The 20,037-nt window shown below is 39.2% G+C and overlaps 1 protein-coding gene across 5 annotated transcripts in view; it reads right to left on the minus strand.

Moving 5' to 3' along the window:
- The window catches only part of Tax1bp1 (Tax1 binding protein 1), a 55,478-nt gene that overhangs the window by 6,431 nt on the left and 29,010 nt on the right, over window positions 1-20,037 (minus strand). For 2 of the 5 annotated variants that reach the window (XM_032906475.1, XM_032906476.1), the window contains exons 9-16: window positions 18,527-18,751; window positions 17,786-17,932; window positions 16,260-16,386; window positions 13,641-13,744; window positions 9,768-9,893; window positions 9,291-9,362; window positions 5,657-5,831; window positions 5,042-5,184 (exon numbers count right to left, since the gene is read on the minus strand). In XM_032906475.1, the coding sequence (XP_032762366.1) occupies window positions 5,042-5,184; window positions 5,657-5,831; window positions 9,291-9,362; window positions 9,768-9,893; window positions 13,641-13,744; window positions 16,260-16,386; window positions 17,786-17,932; window positions 18,527-18,751 (1,119 nt within the window). The remainder of the gene's footprint in view (window positions 1-5,041; window positions 5,185-5,656; window positions 5,832-9,290; window positions 9,363-9,767; window positions 9,894-13,640; window positions 13,745-16,259; window positions 16,387-17,785; window positions 17,933-18,526; window positions 18,752-20,037) is intronic. The other 3 variants (XM_032906477.1, XM_032906479.1, XM_032906478.1) reach the window with 3 other exon arrangements.

Here is a 20,037-nt window from a genome sequence, read left to right on the forward strand (position 1 = left end):
TACAAGCAAAACACCCACATACATGAAAACATACACTATGTGAACCTTAGCACTTTGACACCAAGAAAGAAGAGGGGCTACCTCTCCTTCACAGCACAATATATTCAGAAGTCAGCAACCAAGTAACCATTAGACTCTCCGTTGCACATGTGGTGCTGCGTCTACCTCTGCAGGAATTATTAGCTGAAATGCTCGGGGATCTGTAATGAGCACCAAGTGAGAAGGGCTCGGCACTGCATAAATCTTTGCTAGCTGGTAATTACTACTTTAATTCAAAAGTATGCATCCTGTAAGAAACTGAAGCATTTGATAATGCCAGTATCAATACGTAAGACAAAGAAGGTCTGAGTGACTGACCAGTCAGCGGATTTAAAATCAGGAGATACCCCTGCCTCTCAAAACCTTAGGTGATGCTCATCAGTACTCCTCTTCTTTTTATATTATGTTCAAGCTTTACCATGTACTCATTTCTAGTAATTTATCAGTGAAAGAACACACTGAACTGTGAAATTTAAAGCCATTTAAAGGGATTTTAAAAGGCAGATCTCTACTTTACAAGATCTCTATTAATTTTCAAACTAAAGTTTTCAAACCTTTCCCTCCATATTCAAAACTCAACCCAAAATGGACCAAAGAACAAAAAAAGAGCTAAAACTAAAACCCTTCCGGTGACATCCAAACTCCTAGGCAGGCAACAGTTGCTTATATACAGACAAGAAATGAATAAGCAACAAAATTACCAGGTAAATCTGACCTCGCCAAAACTTAAAATCACTTTCGTGCAGCTATGAACTCTACCTACAAAGTGAAGAAACCCCACAGAATAGGGGAATATATTTGCAAATGATAAATCTAATAATCTGATTTAGAAACAAGCAAAAACTTGAATATATTTGTCCAAAGACCATTTATAAGCACAAGGAAAGCAGCTGACATCATCAGGCACATCAACAGCACGAGACAGCAGCTTCACACCCGCTCTAACCGACTACAGTTTCAAGTAGGCATTTACAGCAATGAATTATCAGTCAGCTTGCGGAGAACTGGAACCTGGTAATACCGACGGGAACGTAGCATCATGCAGCCACTGTGAAAACTAAGGAAGCCTTCAAAAGGTTAAAGACTGTGGCCACATGGCCAAGCAGTTCCACCCCTTGGATTCTACTCTAGCGGTTACATTATACTAACGCTCCCTAGTAATCCACTTTCCCCTGGAAAGGGAAAAGAAGTAGTATCCCAACAATGACTTCTACATAGTGTCCAGAAAAGCACTGTTCACAGTAGCCTAAAGGAGAAATGATGCAATCCAATAAAGAAACATAAAATATGCACTATTAAGGGACTGGTGAGATGGCTCAATGGTTAAGGGCACTCACCGGTTCTTGCAAAGGTTCAGTTCCCAGCATCCACACAGTGGCTCACAACTGCCTGGAACTCCAGTTCTAGGGATCAATGCTTGCTTCTGGCCTCTGCTAGACCAGGCCATGCATGGGGCACGGACATACATATGGCAAACACTCACATACAAAAAAATAAATCTAGGTATGTATATGGAATATTCAGATGATGGAATATTATCCAGCAATAAAGGAAGCATGCATATTTTCCATGTGTTTCCATAAATGCATGCTAAAATAGTGGTTACTTTTTGAAAACATGCTGGGGGATCCAGAAGACCTGGTATGGTATGGTACGGTACGGTACGTATGGTTTGACTTTCTTTCCTTTATAGTGGGCAAAACATGTTTCCAAAGAGACTCCGTGCTGACTGCACAGCCCTGACTCTGCTGAGCACGAGCTTCTCACTGTACACGGGGAACTGTATCTCAACTGCTGCCCAGGTGACCATTCTAAGGGAACCTAAATTTTAAACAGCATAGGAGGTTAAAAACAAAAGTAAAACCAGAAAGGGAAGGAAACCTATTTCTGCCTCATCAAGAGACACAAAGATCTAGAAAGGAATCCTCCACTGTACTTTTCAGGCTACTTAGTAAAAATGAATCAAACGCTGTTGTACATGTTTCTGCAAACACACTGGAATAAGGGCTTCTAATGTGATGGCCAAATTAAAATGAAGCCACAAGCAGTGTATTGTGACAAATGGGGAGCAGCCCTGATTCTTTCAAAGCGTGATTTTCAATAATTCGAGTCACAAGACTCTATGAGAACCACACTTTTTACAAGAAATGCTAAGATTATGACAGAAACATGTATATCAACAAAACTATCTTCAGTTGGGGGGGTTCATTATTAAAGGCTTATTCAGAAAGCTGCAATAAAACACCTTACTAGAAATAAGAATGAAGAAAAAAAATGCATGAAAGTAGGAAGGAACTGTGTACTGAGAGATGGAAATATCTAAACAGCAGGATCAGAAGTCTGGGTCGCTGCACTTGAGACAGTGACTGCACATCCGCTCATTCTCCGGAGGCTGGAGGCAGCGAAGCCTCTGCGTCTGGCCATCCTGGAGGCTGTAGTAGTGTTTGTATACAAACCACACTTACTGAGTCGCAAAGACTTAGATTATGGTTCTAAACACTGGGTATGAACAAACCTGGGGTACCACAGACATTCATACAGTTTCCATTGGATTTTAATCTTGTGTTTGTCAGACAGCATTGAAAAAACCAATCCACCACCTGCTCAGGTTCAGCTCTGGGTAGAGCTAATACTCCTCTCTAGGGCTCCCTAGCTTTGAGAGGCTGAGGCTCTGGCACTGCTGAGACACAAAGCAAGTGCCATGTACAATCTAGCGTGAAGTGAGTGGTCAGCTTGTCCGGTGATCCCAAGGCTCAGGAAGGTGTACGGTGGCCAGCAGTCACTCATCCTAATGGTAACTGTGCTTATTTAAAAATAAACACAACCTTTTAATTTAGAAATTCTATTTTTAAAGGCTACTAAATATATTAGTACATGAGTACTTATTAGGTATGGCTTTTGACCTAGGAAATGTTAGAGAGGAAAATGTTCAGGGTGCTATGAGAAGTACAGAACTCTAGTGTAACCACAGCTGAGAGACAGTTAAACCCCAGCAGATGACCTGAAGAGGTTCTGATCCCGCATCTGCTTTACCAGCGGTGTGATTGTGTGATCTAATAACTTAACCAGTACTCAGCTTCTTCCACCAGCAACTAGCAAAGCTGACGGCCCACCTCTTAGAGCTGCTGTGATAAACAAGTGACTTATCACGCATGCAGGGCTCGGCAGGCAAAGAGCTAGAGAAACATTTACCCCGACATATCATTACAAGTATTAGGTAAATGAGACTTATAAAGGGTTCTGAAAGCCACCAGCTTCTAGTACAAGAGAGGAAGTGGCAGCTGGAGGCCACAGCATAGGCTGAAAGAGTAGGACATCTCAACTTTGACTCCAAGCTGCCCACTAGGGCACTGTGACTATGAAACACTCCCACAGCAAAATTGACTGTCTATATTCTTACTAAAACTACATAATAAAATTCCTTATTTGCAAATGGTTTTGCTGTTAAAGGACAAGAATTTTTGAAATTTTAAATGTAAATAAAAAATACAGAAAACTCATGTTTATAAAATACAAACACTCCAGGCACGCACAGTAAGAACTCTTCTATCTCATTCCCCAACCTAAGCATCTCAGCAGATGAGCCCGAGACACTAACATTGCTTCTCACGGGTTTACAGGAGGGCAAAGCACACAGACCAGAAAGAACATTCTGCTAATTAAGCCAAAGCAGAGGATTATGGAAAAGAAAGGCTTGTCACATGTAACATCTATGCCAAGAATGATCAGATTAAATATGCAAAATGTAAAGTAAAACTGTAAAAAAGAGCAGTAAGATAATACTAGAGACCTTAAACAGGCTACAAAAGTTCTGACAGTTTTCCTAATTATTCCCAGTAATGGACACAGAAGGCCAAAAGGCAGGAGGGAGAAATACATTTTTCTCCATTATGAGTGTTGAACACTAGGTCTAAAATCATGCCTGTCTGAACACTGATCAGTTTCTGCAAAGGTTAATAGCAATTAAATGCAGCAAACTATATTAAATGAGAAACAGGTCATGATACACTGTACTTGCAAAGAGCACGAGAAACCATCTCCTTGAAATGTACCTCACTGCACAGGAAATCTAAGGGCTGCTCTCAGAAAAGGAGTCCCCACCCACAAAAGAGCTATTCTAGAAAACTGTATTCACTAAATGGGAAAAATCTCTTAAAAATTAACTTTTAGCCAGATATGGTGGCTCACGCATTCTGTCCCAGCACTGGGAGGAGAGGCAGGTGGATTCCTATGAGTAGGAGAACACCCTGGTTCCAGGACAGCCAGGGCTATGTAGAAAGACCCTGTCTCAAAAACAAAATAATAATAATCTTATGCCATATAAGCTAATTTGATTATCACCATTTTTATGTTGCTATTAGAAAAAGAAACATCATGTATTAAGGATATCTAAAAGGGGGAATGTCTCAAAAAAAGAAAACTATGATATGATAAAGACAATAAAATTTACCTTAAACTTCCCAGGACAGAACTATAAAACTGAAATGGCAGTACTCTGCTTTACAGTCTTTGTCTTTGAGCCCTCATACTTTGTTTTTTCTAGGCCAGCAGACCACAATCAAAGGACTGCAGACAGTTACTTAGAAAGTCATAATTAAGGTTACACTAACTGATAAAACTGATACATCCCAATCATCCTCTGAACTTAATCTTTAGTATATAAACCCTGAAGTGTTAAGTCTGAAAACTCTCCCTCCCCAACCCACTCCCCACCCCACCTCACCCCCATACACAGGGTTTCTCTGTATAGCCCTGGCTATCCTGTAGATCAGGCTGGCCTGGAACTCAGAGATCTGCCTGCCTCTGCCTCCTGAGTGCTGGGATTAAAGGCGTGTGCCACCACTGCCCAACACTGGTTGGGCTTTCAAACACACAGGTTTTTCAAAAGAAAATCAGGATGCAAATGCAAATTCATAGTCTTTGTAGACATATACCCTTAACACTTCACCTAAGCCAGAAATCACAAAAGCAGGCAAGTTCAAATAATTAAAAACCAATTTACTCTGCTATCCTCCGGGTCTTCTAAACCATCTGGCCTGCTAAGGTTTCGAGCAGGCTGGCTACAGACAACGTTGTCTTCCCAAGATGGGCCGCGCACAGGTGGCCTCTGGATTTCATCTGGATAAAATGCACCATCTGCTCCATCTGTAATAAGAATTACAAAAGAAACATTTAGGGGGAAACTGGATGAAACTAGTTATAAGAAACTAGCACCTCTCCATGTAGTTATGATGATACAGAGAAGCAAATAGGAACTCAGGTGTGGCTCAGTGGAACAGACTTCCCTGAAGCTTGGAAAGGCCTGGGCGCCTCTGCACTACATAGGAAGAAGAGCCACAGAAGCCACGTGGGCATGGTAGCACATGCCAGGCTGGGTTACAGAGCAAGACTGTTTACATTTTTATTTTTAGCCCACAAGTCTAAGAACTGAGTCTGTGATGAGCAATTAAGACTCCTCATTCATGAGGTATGACCTATAGATGTCAATAATAATACTAAACATTAAAGTGAAAATTACATGAATTTACTAGTTGACCCTCAGCTCTCTTAATTCCAAGAAAATAAAAGCTGTATATCTTAGAGTCAGCTAACTCCATCACAGAAACGCGTGGCTAACCTCTTGTCTCGTGTGCGGTGTAAGGGTTCCCATACTGAAGAACTGGCTGGGCAGCCGGCAGTGTAGGGAGGAGCCCACTCTGCTCAGAGCAGGTGTTAAGACACCGTGAGACTTGTTGAGGGCTCTGGCCTTCCATTTTCCTTCCTTTTTGATCTTCTAAACTCTTTGTAAGTTCCTAAAATGAACAAAACAAAGACAAATAAGCAAAGAGCCAAACACAGAGCTAACAAGTCTCTATGACGTCAGGACGAGAAGCATCAAAAAATCATGTGAACAATGAAAAAACATTCAATGTGTGCAGAAAAATCCAAGATTCATTCAGAGCTTTTAAAAATTCAGCAAGAGAATAACAAATAATTTCCTTTAACTTGAAAAAAAAAAGTCATAAAGTATATAAAGTAAAAAAATCAAATGTAGGTTAAATAGAAGTAAAGGATTCTGTACTCCCTAATTCTCTTCAACATAACTTGTCCTAACTTGTGACTAAGACAAGATTAAGGCAGAGACTGAAAAGGAAATAAGTCTGTCTTTATTCAGAGGATACAACTGTACGTACAGAAAGACGCTACAGCAGAGTAGTTAGGAGAATGAGTGAATTTAGCAGGTTGCAAGATTCAAAGTCAACATATAGTCGGTTATATACCTATATATAAACAACAAAGAAGAGAATGAAAAGTATAGTTCTAGTCAGTGAAACCAGTGAAAGAAAATGACTAGGAAGTTAGCAAAAGGATGCAGAGTGCTTATCCTGAGTGTGATTAAAGACAGCACAAATGGAGGGATACATATCAAGTACAGACAGGAAATTGTTTTTACAGTAGTATTTCCCCTCAGACTAGCTGCAGATACAATGAAATTCTAGTGTAAAAAATTCCACCAGGCTTCTCCATGAACTGACAAAATGATTCTAAGATGGAAATAGAATGTCTTAAACTGCCAATATTTAAAAACAATATCCTAGCAATTGAGAGGTAGAGGAAGGATTCCAAGGTTGAGGCAAGGCTAAGATACAAAGTGAATTCAAGGCAAGCCTAGATTCTAATGAAAACCCCTGTCTCAGAGCTAAAAATGCAGTTTAATGGCAGAACCCTCCCCTAGTCTATCCTGCAGAAGGATTTAGGTCTGACTGCCCATCCAAAAAACTATGAAGGGGGCTGGGGGAGGAGGGATGAAAAAGAGGAAGCTGGAGGAAGAGGGAGAGACCCTAAACAAGCTAGATTTCAGGCCTCAGCATCCATGTGACTCAGTCTACCTCCTCTCCTAAGCCACCATTTTCCTCTATAAGAGATTCTGGCATTTCAATGTTTATATATGGTATAGTCCTAGTACCTGGAAGCTAGAGGATGCATAGCAGGAGACCACCATCTCAAGCTGCCCCTCTCAAAGAGAAATGCTATGAAGATTAAGTTTCTCAGGAATCCACTAATTTCACTCTAGTGGCTTCAAACTATGGCAATCCAATGAAGCAGTCCTTGATCTACAAAACCATACAGATAATCTAAGTGTAAGTCTTAGCAAAACTGCTGCTCCTAAGAAAAACAGAATTATAAAGCTGGAAAGATGGCTTAGCAGTTAAGAGCACTGGTTGCTCTTCCAGAGGACCTCGGTACAAAATTCCTATCACTTACATGACGGTCTCTAACTGTCTAAAACTCTAGTTCCTGAGGGATTTGATGCTGTCTTCTGGGCTCCATGAGCAGACATACACAAAATACACAGATATACACGCAGGCAACATATTGATAAAAACAAACAAACAAAAAAATAGCCTTCTAAAAGAAGTTGTCAGGAGGCTGAGATAGGAGATCACCAGAGTTTGAAGATACCTGACTAAATAATGAGTTCAAAGTCAAGCTTGGTTACTTAATGAAACCTGACTCCTCAAACAGGAGGAGGTAAAGAGATAGCTTGGGGGTTGACAATACTTGTTTTTGCCAAGGATCCAGGCTCAGTTCCCAGCACTCATAGCAAAGCTAACAGCGGTTCTAAGGGAAGGACACTCTTCCTCCTATACTGCCTCCGTCCCATCCTCCCTAGTCTACACTGTGCTTCCTTTTTACTTCTCCCCTCAAAAAACCATGAGAAGGGGCATAGGGAAGAACACATGCACACATGTGCTGGTAAGCGCTCATACATATAACAGATGACTCTGTAGCCACAAACAGCAGGGGAGTCAGCGCTTACTCACTCCACTACTGCTCCCTTCTAGGCAAGCGTGTGTGCACCTAGGGATGAGTGATGACTAACAAGAACCTAACCCTAATCTCAGAAGCTTTGGCAGGTTTTAGAGTTCTCAGAAATACTCTTAAGGAACAGACACCAAATATTAAACAGATTGTTTGACTCACAATGCAAACACTTAAAAACTTTTAACGTGATAGAAACAATGCCATACTACAGGAAACCGAGAACAAGTTCAAAGATTAATAATAATAATAATAATAATAATAATAATAATAATAATAGTGGTGGTTGTGGTGGTATAGTAGTAGTAATAGCAATATTACTAGTAAAAGAAAGCAGATAACAAGTGTCCAACACAATGTTCCTGAAAAGGTTGGTATTTTTAAAACTGTCAATAAAGCTACTGATCTCAGTATATTTCTTCCATCAAATCTTTTCAAAGGCAAATGCTATGAATTATATTTGCTCCATTAGTTTCTCCATTTAACAAATGCTTGACTTCAAACAGCAGGTATTGTAAAGGACTGCAGATACAATGAGGAAAACAGGTACAGTGAGCATTCTTCACGGACATGCAGTTAAGTAGATGAGACAGACACCAACAAGCATAAACATACACATACATATCTGCATATTTAAAAATTATGGAAAGTATTATGAAGTAGTTTAATAGTAGTACCTAACTGACCTGCAGGAGAAGCAAGCTTATGCAGCTGAGTCACTGGCCTGTACAGGAGGGCAATGCTATCTCACAGTGACAGCACAACTGGCTGCTGGACACTAGTGAATTAGCAGACTATTGTCAAACCACAGAATACAAACATCGATACGAGAAGACAAAAGGGCTTTCCTGACAGAATGACAAAAGACAACCAGGGAAGCGATGAGTCTGAAAATCCTATTCTGTAGCAGAGTGACAACCTGAAGATCATTCCTTAGGCAGATCATCCAACAGCTGCACATTCTACTACACCACGGAACTCTGCCCCTGACTACTAATGCATCCGTACACACCAGCAAGCATCAAGCTAAAACAGAAGACACAAGTTTCACAATTGTAGTTCTGTTTAAGGCTTGAACTTTACATTAGCAAGAAACAGTAACAATCCTTCTCCTTTAGTTAACAGATTCACTTCTTTTCAAGAAAATACCTATGTCTGAACAAATACCCAATTAAAAATTCATTTCTTCCCTAAATTTGAGTATTTTAAACTTAGCTTATTGTTAAATGCAAAGTATGTGTTGGAGCCCAAACTAGCAATTTTCAGCACTTGGCATATTTCTCAAAAATTGGCAGATGTGGCATCTGGAAATGAGAATGGTACACAAATTACTGTTTACTAGCAGGAGGTAACAGTGAAGACACAGAGGAAAGCTTTCAAAGAGAAGTCAGACAAGAGAAAGCAAACACTGGTTACAGGCTGTCCACAGTGAGTGCAGCACTCAATACCTTCTCCCTTGAGAGATTTTCCAAAAATGAAGCCAGGCAATTTATTTCTTTGTCTTTCTCTGCCAACTGTAGCTGAATTTAAAAAAAGGAGAAATTATCGTTAATATTTTTACTATCTATTTCTCCTCACACATAAGATCCACTTAAATCTATACTATAGATAGATAGATAGATAGATAGATAGATAGATAGATAGATAGATAGATACTTGAAAATATAATGAAGCCTATTACTATATATAATATGTACTAAAAACTTTTTTAAAAGGTAAATTTCAAAGTCCACCTGAACCCACAGAACTAAAGCCTCGTTAACGAATGCATGTGGGAGGCCCTTTTCTCAGGCTAGTGAATAACCTGTATGTAATTAAATATCCAGGTCATCTGCATGGAACCTGTGCTTGGCTGGTGTTTTATGGGGGGCACATGGATCAGGACCGGGCTCACTAAGCACCATGGGTCAAGCCTCTGAACTTACACTGTAACTGTCCTCTAGCTCAGCGAGTTCGAGTTTTACATTCTCAGCAATTCTCACTTGCTCTTTCCACTTCAGCTCCATTTGCGCAAGTTCATCAGCATATTTATTGCATTTGGCTTTCTCATCCTAAATAAAATTAAAATTAGTCAATTAGTAAAAACTTCACACCTCCACAAAGCAGATATCCATACACGCAAATGTGATAATTACTGTAATAGTATAAAGCCACTATGTTTACTAAGTAAGTCATTTTATAGCTACACAATGGAGTAACACACATCTACTTAAAAAGGTAAGTGGACGACCGTGTGAGGTGTCACACTAACAGCACACTGCAAAACAGAGTGTATACTGTAACCACACTTAACTTACAATTTGCTTTCAACAGTTAAATATGAGTGTCAGTGTTGTACAGAAAAACATAGCCCAATCGCATGGCTCCTGCACTTGGATCAAGAATGTACTTTTTAATCACCCTACTCTTTACATTTCTAAGACAAAAACTTTTCATGATAAGTATTATTTCACAAAAGTACTCTTTTGCAAAAGGAAGAAATCTAAATCATGCACTTTTATGATGACTCTTTTTCTAAAAAACTCAAGAAATAAGTTACAAATAGTGAACAAAAAGTAAATAAGCCAAGTGCATTTAAATATTTCTTTCAAGATGGAAGTTCAAAAATAAATTTTGAGCAACGCCAGCCTTCTACACTCCATACCATACCTTCTACACTTCCTTTTTCTTTTTCTTTTTTTTTTAAAGATTTATTTATTTTATTTATATACGTACACTGTAGCTGTCTTCAGACACACCAGAAGAGAGCATCAGATCCCATTACAGATGGTTGTGAGCCACCATGTGGTTGCTGGGAATTGAACTCAGGACTTCTGGAAGAGCAGTCAGTGCTCTTAGCAGCTGAGCCATCTTCCAGCCCCCCTTCTGCACTTCCTAACATACAAAACAACATCTCCAAGTGCTTTACAAACCTCAATGTAAAATCCGACAATAAAACTTCTGGATGGACCAGGAGTGTAGCTCACTGGCAGATCACTGGCCTAAGGCCTGGGTTTGATCTCCAAGCACAGCAAAAGCAAAACAAGTAACTCCTGGGACAATGCAGGGGAATATGTTTAATACCTTGCAGAATGTGCTTTATTTTAAAAAAAAAAAAGTACAAAATATAAGCAAAATTGATACTTTGCCACAATTAAAATCTGATTTTCTAAAAACTTTAAGCAAACAAACTAATATCACACATAAGGGAGACAGTAATGTCATCTACAAATGACAGGCAGGCAGTTCTGACACCATGGCCACTGGTCGTGCAGTATATTAAATAGATTTGTGATGTTCTTTCTACTCTAGTCTGAAGAGTTAATTCTTTGGCCAACTTGCCAAAATCACCACCACATGTATACAACATAGCCACCCCTGCTTGCACACGCACTTAGTCTTTAAATAACTATACAATTGGGCAAAAATCTGGTTTCCAGTCTTTTAGAAAGAAAAAAATGCATCGCATTTATAACAACACAAGATTTTTTTTTTTAATATGTGAAACATTTACAAAAAGAGAATTGCAGGGTTAAAAACATGACCCAGCAAGAAGCATAAAACATGAGAACCTGTGTTTGGATCCCCAGCACCCATGTAAAGGCCAGGTGTGGTGTGCATTCGCAGCCCTAGTGCTGAGGTGCACAGATAGGCAGATCCCCGAAACTCGCTGATCAGAAAGCCTGTTTTCATAAATAAGTTGGAAAGCAATCTCTTCACAATAAACTCTAGTCTCCATAGATATACACTCAAATGTGCATGTGTACCAACATGCACAGGCATAGCACATGTACAAAATGCACTCACATGTGTACTTCGCACACATATGCACACAACACATCTAAGAAAGAAATGTAAGCATTAAGTCATTATGGAAATGCAACTTAAACTGCAGTGATAGTCTCATTACAGTCTTAGCTTGACTGTATAAAGTGATAAAACAATGTACTCATTTCTTATAAATCCCTATCCTAGCACCTAGGCATCTGAGTGAAAATATCTAATCCCTTTTGAACACAAAAGGCTTCGATATAAATGTTCAGAGTGCCTTTATCAATCAAGAATCACCCCAAGCATCAGCACCATATTCTCCCCACTTGCCAGACTGTTCCTCCTATGCCAAGCTCACTCTCTCAGCCACTCTCTGGTCTTTTTAGAACACTGGGGTGTTAATCACGAAAGGGCTGCACGCGCTGGACAAGACCACCTGAACACAAACACAGTCAAGTCTAATCCCCTTAGCTTTGGACAGAACCTGTCAGCAGCTGAATCTCTAATCCTACAACAGCAGCACCAGGGAGGAAAAAGGAAAGAGGAAATTGCTATTTTTTTCATCTTTTTCACAAAGATGGGTTCAAAACATGGTGAGTAGAAAAAAAGAATCAGTTAAGGTTTGCTAGAAATGGACTCTACTACTTCTAGAGAAATATAAAAACCCTATATTTAAAGAAAAAAAATCAAAAGGACAGGCCTATATAGATGGATTTGTGCCAACAATTTTCAGAACTGATCCCAATGTCCTCAAGAGGCTGTGAGTACAGCTCCATCTTGTAGGCCTATCAAAGGAGCTGCCCATCTGGGTGGACCCACACACACAAGCAGCACTGTTGGTATGGGAGAAAGTAACACATTCACTGTTACCAGCTCTGAACACAACGAGCACCCCAGGACAGTTTCCGAGACCCTTGATAAGGTGACTTCTGCCACCACACATGTAGTGCACACACACATATGCAGGCAAAATGCCCATACACATGAAATTCAACACACAAGCACGACATTACCACCCTCTTTCTCAGGACCACCCTCTTTCTATAGAAAGATGTCAAAAGGCTCAGTTTGAAATTTGATCAAAACACTTTAAACATTACTTTAAAAGCAAATAGCAAAAAGAAAAAAGTATCTTTAGTCTTTAGTAACATCAAACAGATCTATGAATTCCATTCTGTTGTTCTAAAAGTTACCTTCCTTTCCCATATGCAACATACACACACACCCTTAAAAACCATATCCAAATATAAAATAACTTTGCCTTCTATTCTGTCTCTATTCTAGATACTAATGAGAAGCATCCACACCTATACTTTAACTAATTCAAAGTGAATATCACCATTAGAGTTAACAAAATTGAAGGAAGCTGAACAATGCAGCTTAAAATCACATTGAGACAACAACTCATTGGCTTAGCATCCCCTTCTTTCCTGGATGGGTGATGTACTTGGCTGCACAAGCATGAGACCTGAATTCAGATCTCTAGCACCCACTGACATGGCAACCTGTGTCTGTTACCCTGCTGTTGGGAGAAGGAACACAGTAGCTCCCATGGCTCTCGGGCAGTCAGTCCAGCCAAAGTCACTGTCTCCAGGTTCAGTGAGAGACCCTGACTGAAAAAGTACTGTGAAGAAGTGACTAAGGAAGATTTCCTGAAGTCAACCTGTGCCCTCCATATGCATCCACACTGGCAAGTAGATGAGTGAATGCCACATAATTTCCTATTTTTTTTTTTTACAATAGATTTTAAACAAGGATTTCCCTTCTAACTTTCAAATGTTTTCCATATGTCATTCTAACAAAAATAAAAACTCATATTCAAAAAAGGACACTGCATCCTGTGTGTGGAACATACTGACTTCAGAAGCATGGTAATACCTGCATGATAATGACAAGTACACAAACACCCCTCTTTCCTCATCCCAAATGCAATATCAGTACACAAGAGTGGAGAAAGAACCCTCTACTTATCTATCCACTACAGGAGCCAAGGGCTGGCATTTAACATTTGACAAGTCAGTCATCCACTGAAAAAGGAGCTCACCTACCTGCAAGAGTTGTTTACACTTATTATACTTCTCTACTTTCTCAGCCATTTCTTTAGTCACTTCACAGACATGATCCTTTGCTGACATGTCAAAATCTGTCTCTGCTGTAACAAAGTCAGAAAATAATTAATATTAATTAAGAAAATATATTTAAATAATATTTAAAGTAACAGTATTTGCTGTCTGGAGGCTGAAGAGATGGCTCAGCTGCTCTATCAGACGACTTGGGTTCCACTGCCAGCATTTACATGGCAGCTGACAACAGTCTGTAATTCTAGTCCCACAGGATCGAAACCTTTCCAGCCTCCAAGGTTCTAGGCATGTATGCACATGATGCACAGTTATACATACAGGCCAAACACACATACTCATTAAAATAAATTATTGTTCTCATTTTTTATTTTTGTTTCTTTTGGTTTTTGCTTTGTTTTGATTTTTTTTTTTCCTAGAAAGCATTTCTTTATATACTCCTGGCTGTTCTGGAACTCACTCTGTAGACCAGGTTGGCCTTAAAAATCACAGAGATTTGCTGCCTTTGCCTCTGAAGTGCTAAAATTAAAGTTGTGTGCCACCACTGACTAGGCAAAAATAAATTAGTTTAAAATTTTTTTTAAATAGTCTCTCTGAGGTCAGTCTGGTCTACATCTCAAAATCCATGCCTCTAAGGGCTACAAAGTGAGAGATGCTGTCTCAAGAAACAAAACCATTTTTTTCTTTATCTTCTTGCAGAAAAACTTGAGTGTTTTGTGGAACAAAACCTGGAATGTTGCCAGGTCTAGGAGTACACTGGGCCACAATCCCAATATTCAGAAGACTAAGACAGGGAGCATCAAAAGTTAAAGGGACAGAGAGGGCTCAAGAGTTAACCAGAGGGGTTGGGGTTTAGCTCAGTGGTAGAGCGCTTGCCTAGGAAGCACAAGGCCCTGGGTTCGGGTCCCCAGCTCCAAAAAAAGAACCAAAAAAAAAAAAAAAAAAAAAGAGTTAACCAGGGCAACTTGGTAAGTGCCTATCCTTAAACTAACTCTTTAGTTAAGAGAAAGAAGTGATTTTGGGATCCAGCTCAGTGGAAGAAGTTCAACCCAACAAAAAATTAATTTTATGTGAGATCTGTTTGTTGTTCTCTCACACACTGCCTCTGTGTATGTGTCTGTCTGTCTATCTTGTTTGTTTTTGAGACAATCTTCCTATATAGCCTAGGATGGCTTTTATTCATACCCACTACTAGGGTTACAGGCATGTACGGCCACATCTGACCACTATGTGAGAACTATGTGAGAATTTTTAAATGTTATTTTTGACCAGAACAAATCTCACATTCAAATATGAGATTCCTTAAAAAGCAAAAAAGTCACTAAAAGTATTTCCAAAGTAGCCTAAGAGCTGCCACCCTTACATAACTAGGGAGAGGACAGAAGGCCATACTCCTGAGAACAGCTTACAGTCCTTTGTTACCCTTCACTAAGTCTCCACAAAACCAACACTGCAGGATCATAGCATGTGTTACAGGCTGACTATCATTATCCTAAATTCTCAAGTTCAAATCCCACTAAAAAGTGCGACATTAACTCTGCAGCTTACTGAATGCCAGTGTGACACTGGGATAGATGCAGATGTGAGGTGTTTCGGTTTTTAATTCTCAGTGGGCACAATGAACTGTTTATGTAAACATTCGATTTGTAGGAAACTGAAAGCACATCCTTCCTAAGCATGTCAAGATGGAATAGTCAACCTGAAGAGAGGACAAGCGATGGAACCCTTTGTACCATTCTATAGGGGTGTTCTTAATTACTGAAGAGTCTAGGAAATCTCATTTTTTAATGCAAAGTTGTCAGTTACACTAAAAATGGCTGCTTGCATTATATGTTGGCTTGCACTTATTTTCCTTATTGTCAGGTACTTTTTTTTACATAAAAGGGGAGGAAACCCAGTTAATTCAAGTTACCACATTACTCACGTGGTATCCCTGAATCTGTTTTAAGTCGAGGAACAAACATTTAACTGACTAACATCAGTCTACAGGTAGACTGGTGAAAGATGTACCCCACTGATGTAAAACAGGAAAGAAAAGAAGGGATTAAGGAGAAAAGGATATTTTCCCCCTACAACATTATATACAAAAAATTTTTTTTCAAATGTTACAAAGTAATTAAAGTAAAATAACTACTCAAAGTGCAAGACCAACCTCCAGTTTCAATGTTGTAACTGTATTACAAAACCTGGATTTTTCAACTTCATCTCTTTCCACATTTGTCCTTTGTCACTGTGCTCTAAGAACCTTCTCTGGTCTGTATCTATAGTCACGCTTATAATTTTGAGTGTAAGGAATTCTTGCATTTCACTGTTCCATATGGTTCAAATTAGTACTTCTAGTACCAATTTAATTTTTAATACATGAATATTCTCCTGAAGATAAGTATGAGTTTACCCTCACACGTTGCATGGTCAGCACATACATAACTCTATCTCACACTAATACCCTCATTTCACCCTTTGCACCTCAATTCTCTCTCTCAAGAATTTATGGTATCAACCTGAAATTCTCACACAAGGGAGCAGGCAGTATCAAATCAGTGTCCAGAGTTTTCAAGAAGGTCATGCTACACCAAAGGAGATTTTTACCTGCACAAGATGCTGCTGGCTTTACATCCACGGCAGAAGCAGAAGCAGCTGGGTCTGTGTTTATTGAAGCATCATTCACTTTCTGCTGACTCCCCATTCTCTTTGTGAAGACACCGTTAGAACTGGCCTATCCCCAATGTTAACAGTAAGTTATTGGAAAAGTCATTGAATGCGCCATATTGGTTTCCTTTACTAAACATGCAAATAACCAGAAAAGTGCACAAAGCTACTCGCCCTGAAAGCCTAAAAGGAATAGAGCCAAACCGTTTTCCTAAAAGGAGTAGAGCCACACCGTTTCCCTAAGTGCTGGAAAGTAAAGGAAGTGCTGTTTCCTGTGATGTCACCAGACCTCATCACTCATAAACATCTTCCAACCTCACAAGTCAAGTGCACTCAGCAGGTCTACAGCGATGTCTAAGCAAGTAAGAGCGTGTGCTGCTTTTGCAGAGGACCTAGGTTTGATTCCTAGCACCCACGTGCTGATTTACAGCCATCTGCAATTCCAATTCTAGGGAATTCACTGTTCCCTTCTGACCTACACAAGCACCAAACACACATGTGGTGCACACACACAATGCAGGCAAAATACACATAAAGTGATTTTTTAAAATGTGCTCAAAAAAACACAAAAATCTCCATGTGAATGCTATTTCTTCACAAATCCTTTCTATTTTACTAATATGCAAGCACTCCTTGCTCTTATTTGTTCCTGAGAACCTAAAACAGTCTGTGACTGTAACTGTTGTACCACTCAAGCCCACAGTTCAATGTTTTCTTTATACTTCACTTCCAAGATCCCCTCATATAACAAGTCATATTTCAGTACAATATGTGGCTTTACATAATATATATACCCATCCAAATGAAATATCTTTATTATGAATCTACCTACCTACTCTTAAAAGTAAGCTAACACATTTTACCTCTTCCTAATGTGGTGTGAACAGGATGGAAGAGGACAGTGAGAGCAGTCACCTTTGCCACAAGTGACATTTACTACTACATACTGATTTTAACTGACAGAGATACTTAATCAAGGGCTTAAGAGAGCAACGGCCTAAAGAAAGAGGACTTGTTCTTGCTTGTTCTTGCTGCTGACCTAGCTTCCCTTTATTAGTTCTCAATAAATCCAAACCTCAAGTTTAAACAGAAAAAATATTGTCACTGCAGTATTAGGCTAAGGACTTGAAATCAAGATGATAAACTCAGGCCACAGGATGGCTCAGCACATGTAAAAAGCACTTGCAATCAAACCTGATGACATCCTGAGTTCCATCCTCTATCCCTGAGACCCAGAAGGTGTAAGCAGGGAATGATCATCTCCTGCAAGCTGGCCTCTACCCTTCACATATCACCCAACACGCACATATAACTACATAAATGTAGTAGAAAATGAGATTTCTGTTTAGGAAAAAAAAGTGATAATTTGTATTCAAAAGGTTAATATTTAGAATAATATACATCTTATTTGCAAACAAAAGCCTGATAAAGAAAAAATTCGATGACAGGAATTCAGTGACACTTACTGACTGGTCTGAAAGTTTGTTTATTTGTTTTTGGAGCCTCTGGCATTCCTTAAACTTTTCTTTGTAATGATCTGCAGCCATCTGAAGCCGGAGTTTCAGATCTTCAACTTCTCTTCTCAGTTCATGTTCCAGTGTATCAGTCTTTTCCTTTAGAAAAACAACATTTTCACTAAGGAAAAAATTCCAGTATTTCATAATTTAATAATAAATCTAACTGTTCCCATCATTGTTCTGATCTTTAATTAATTTATTATTTGTTTTGGAGTTCAGGCTTTACATGAATTTTTATGTATTAGAGTTTAACTATGTTTTAAGTCTAAGGATTACTTACAAGTTGAGGAAAACCATCTACCTAAGGAGCAATTATGTAACTCGGATGCAACGCCCTGAAATACTATTACCATTCTATATAGCTAGTAAACAAATTCCACACAATGTGATCTCCATCTGATATCAAAAATGTGTACTAGGGGTTGGGGATTTAGCTCAGTGGTAGAGCGCTTGCCTAGGAAGCGCAAGGCCCTGGGTTCGGTCCCCAGCTCCGGAAAAAAAAAAAAGTGTACTAGAGCAGCCTTTATAACAGTACAGATAGATGTTTTCTGTTCAATCTAAGAACTTAACAATGATTTCAGAGTGACTAGAAGTTAGCCTTTCTTACCTGACTTACTTGATAGCTTATTCCTCTCTTTCATGGGGCTATAGTGTTGGGGATCAACAGAGATGCAAGTTACCCTGCTCTACCTGATCTGTCTTTACAGCATGTAACTGGAGCTCTGCCAGCGTGTCTGCCAGCTGCTTCTTCACTCTCTCATTTTCCAAGCGTGCGGTATGTAGATCTGCCATTGTTTTATCTCGCACATTCACTGCATCACTGAGCTCTTTAGCCAGAAAGATAAGTTCTTGTCGTGTTGCCTGGACTTGTTCCTCCGCTTTGCGAAGTTGTTCCTTTAAAAGTAATGTATCTTCCTGAAAAAAGGCAGATAATATACAATTGTGATTAAAACATTACAATTTAAAGTTAACAGTTTCAGAATTTTAAGTTAAATGATGCTTTTCCACTCATGCTCTAGGCTTCGTTTCAGATTTCTCATGTAACAGCCCAACACTGCGTTCACTACTACCACTTTATGTAAGACAGGAAGTCAGTTAGCACACCCAGGGATTAAAGTTGTGACTGAACTAAAACACAAATGAAAGCTGCTGAGACCAAATGAATGAATGTGAGCTACCCATACTCCATTCTCTTCACCCCTTTATCTCCAGTCAGTACTCTCATTACTCACTGGAATCAAAGCAACTACTAAGACTTCCTTGTAACACCAAAAACATCAGTTAAAAATGTTTCCTTTTTCAAGCCTAAAAGATAGCTAATAAAATATTTAACTACCATCACACCATTATGTAAACCTGGAAGAGACATTTTAAAAGTAAGTATAATCAATCTAATAGTCCTATTTTTAGTCTGCAAAAAATAACATAAAATAAACAAAACTCCAGTCAACTTTGGTTTTGAAAAGCCACAGGAAAATATGTAAGTGACCACATAAAGCTGGTGTGTACAAAATCTTCATAAGCCTAACCACATTAGTGATCCTTGATTTTGGTAATGAAACAGGATTCCTACAGTCCGGTTAGCCTGGGGTTGCCATGCACCAGAGGATGGCCTTAACCTCCTGATCCTCCTGCCTCTCCCTCTTAGGTCTGTGATTCACAGTGTGTGCCACCATGACTCATTAATGCAGTGATAGTGACGGAATAAAGAACTCTTTGCATGCCGCACAAGCAATCTGCCACCTCAGCCAAATTTTGAATCCTAATAGTTTCAATCACTCATCAACTTCTATGTCAAGAATGGAAAAATAACTAAAGGAACATTTCTTTTAATACATACACTCAAGGAAAGTTTAATACTACTCTGATGTATTCTTCCAACCAATAACACGGGAGTATATATACTCCAAATGTTCAAATGTACAAAGATAGATTTTATTTATTTTATTTTTACTTACTATTTTTTGTTTGTTTGAGACTGGTTCACTCTACATAGCCTCAGCTGTCCTGGAACTCACTATGCAGACCTAAACTCACAAGAGATCTGTCTGCCTATGCCTTCCAAGTGTTGAGATTAAAAGAATGTGCTACCACTATGCCTGGCAAAATTAATTTTAAAAATATAGAGAAATAGTTGTTATGCACAATTACATTCTCAGCCTCTGATCTCCTTTCAAGACTTACCAACACCTTAAATTACT

This window comes from Rattus rattus, chromosome 6, assembly GCF_011064425.1.
Source record: "Rattus rattus isolate New Zealand chromosome 6, Rrattus_CSIRO_v1, whole genome shotgun sequence".
Classification (NCBI taxonomy): domain Eukaryota; kingdom Metazoa; phylum Chordata; class Mammalia; order Rodentia; family Muridae; genus Rattus; species Rattus rattus.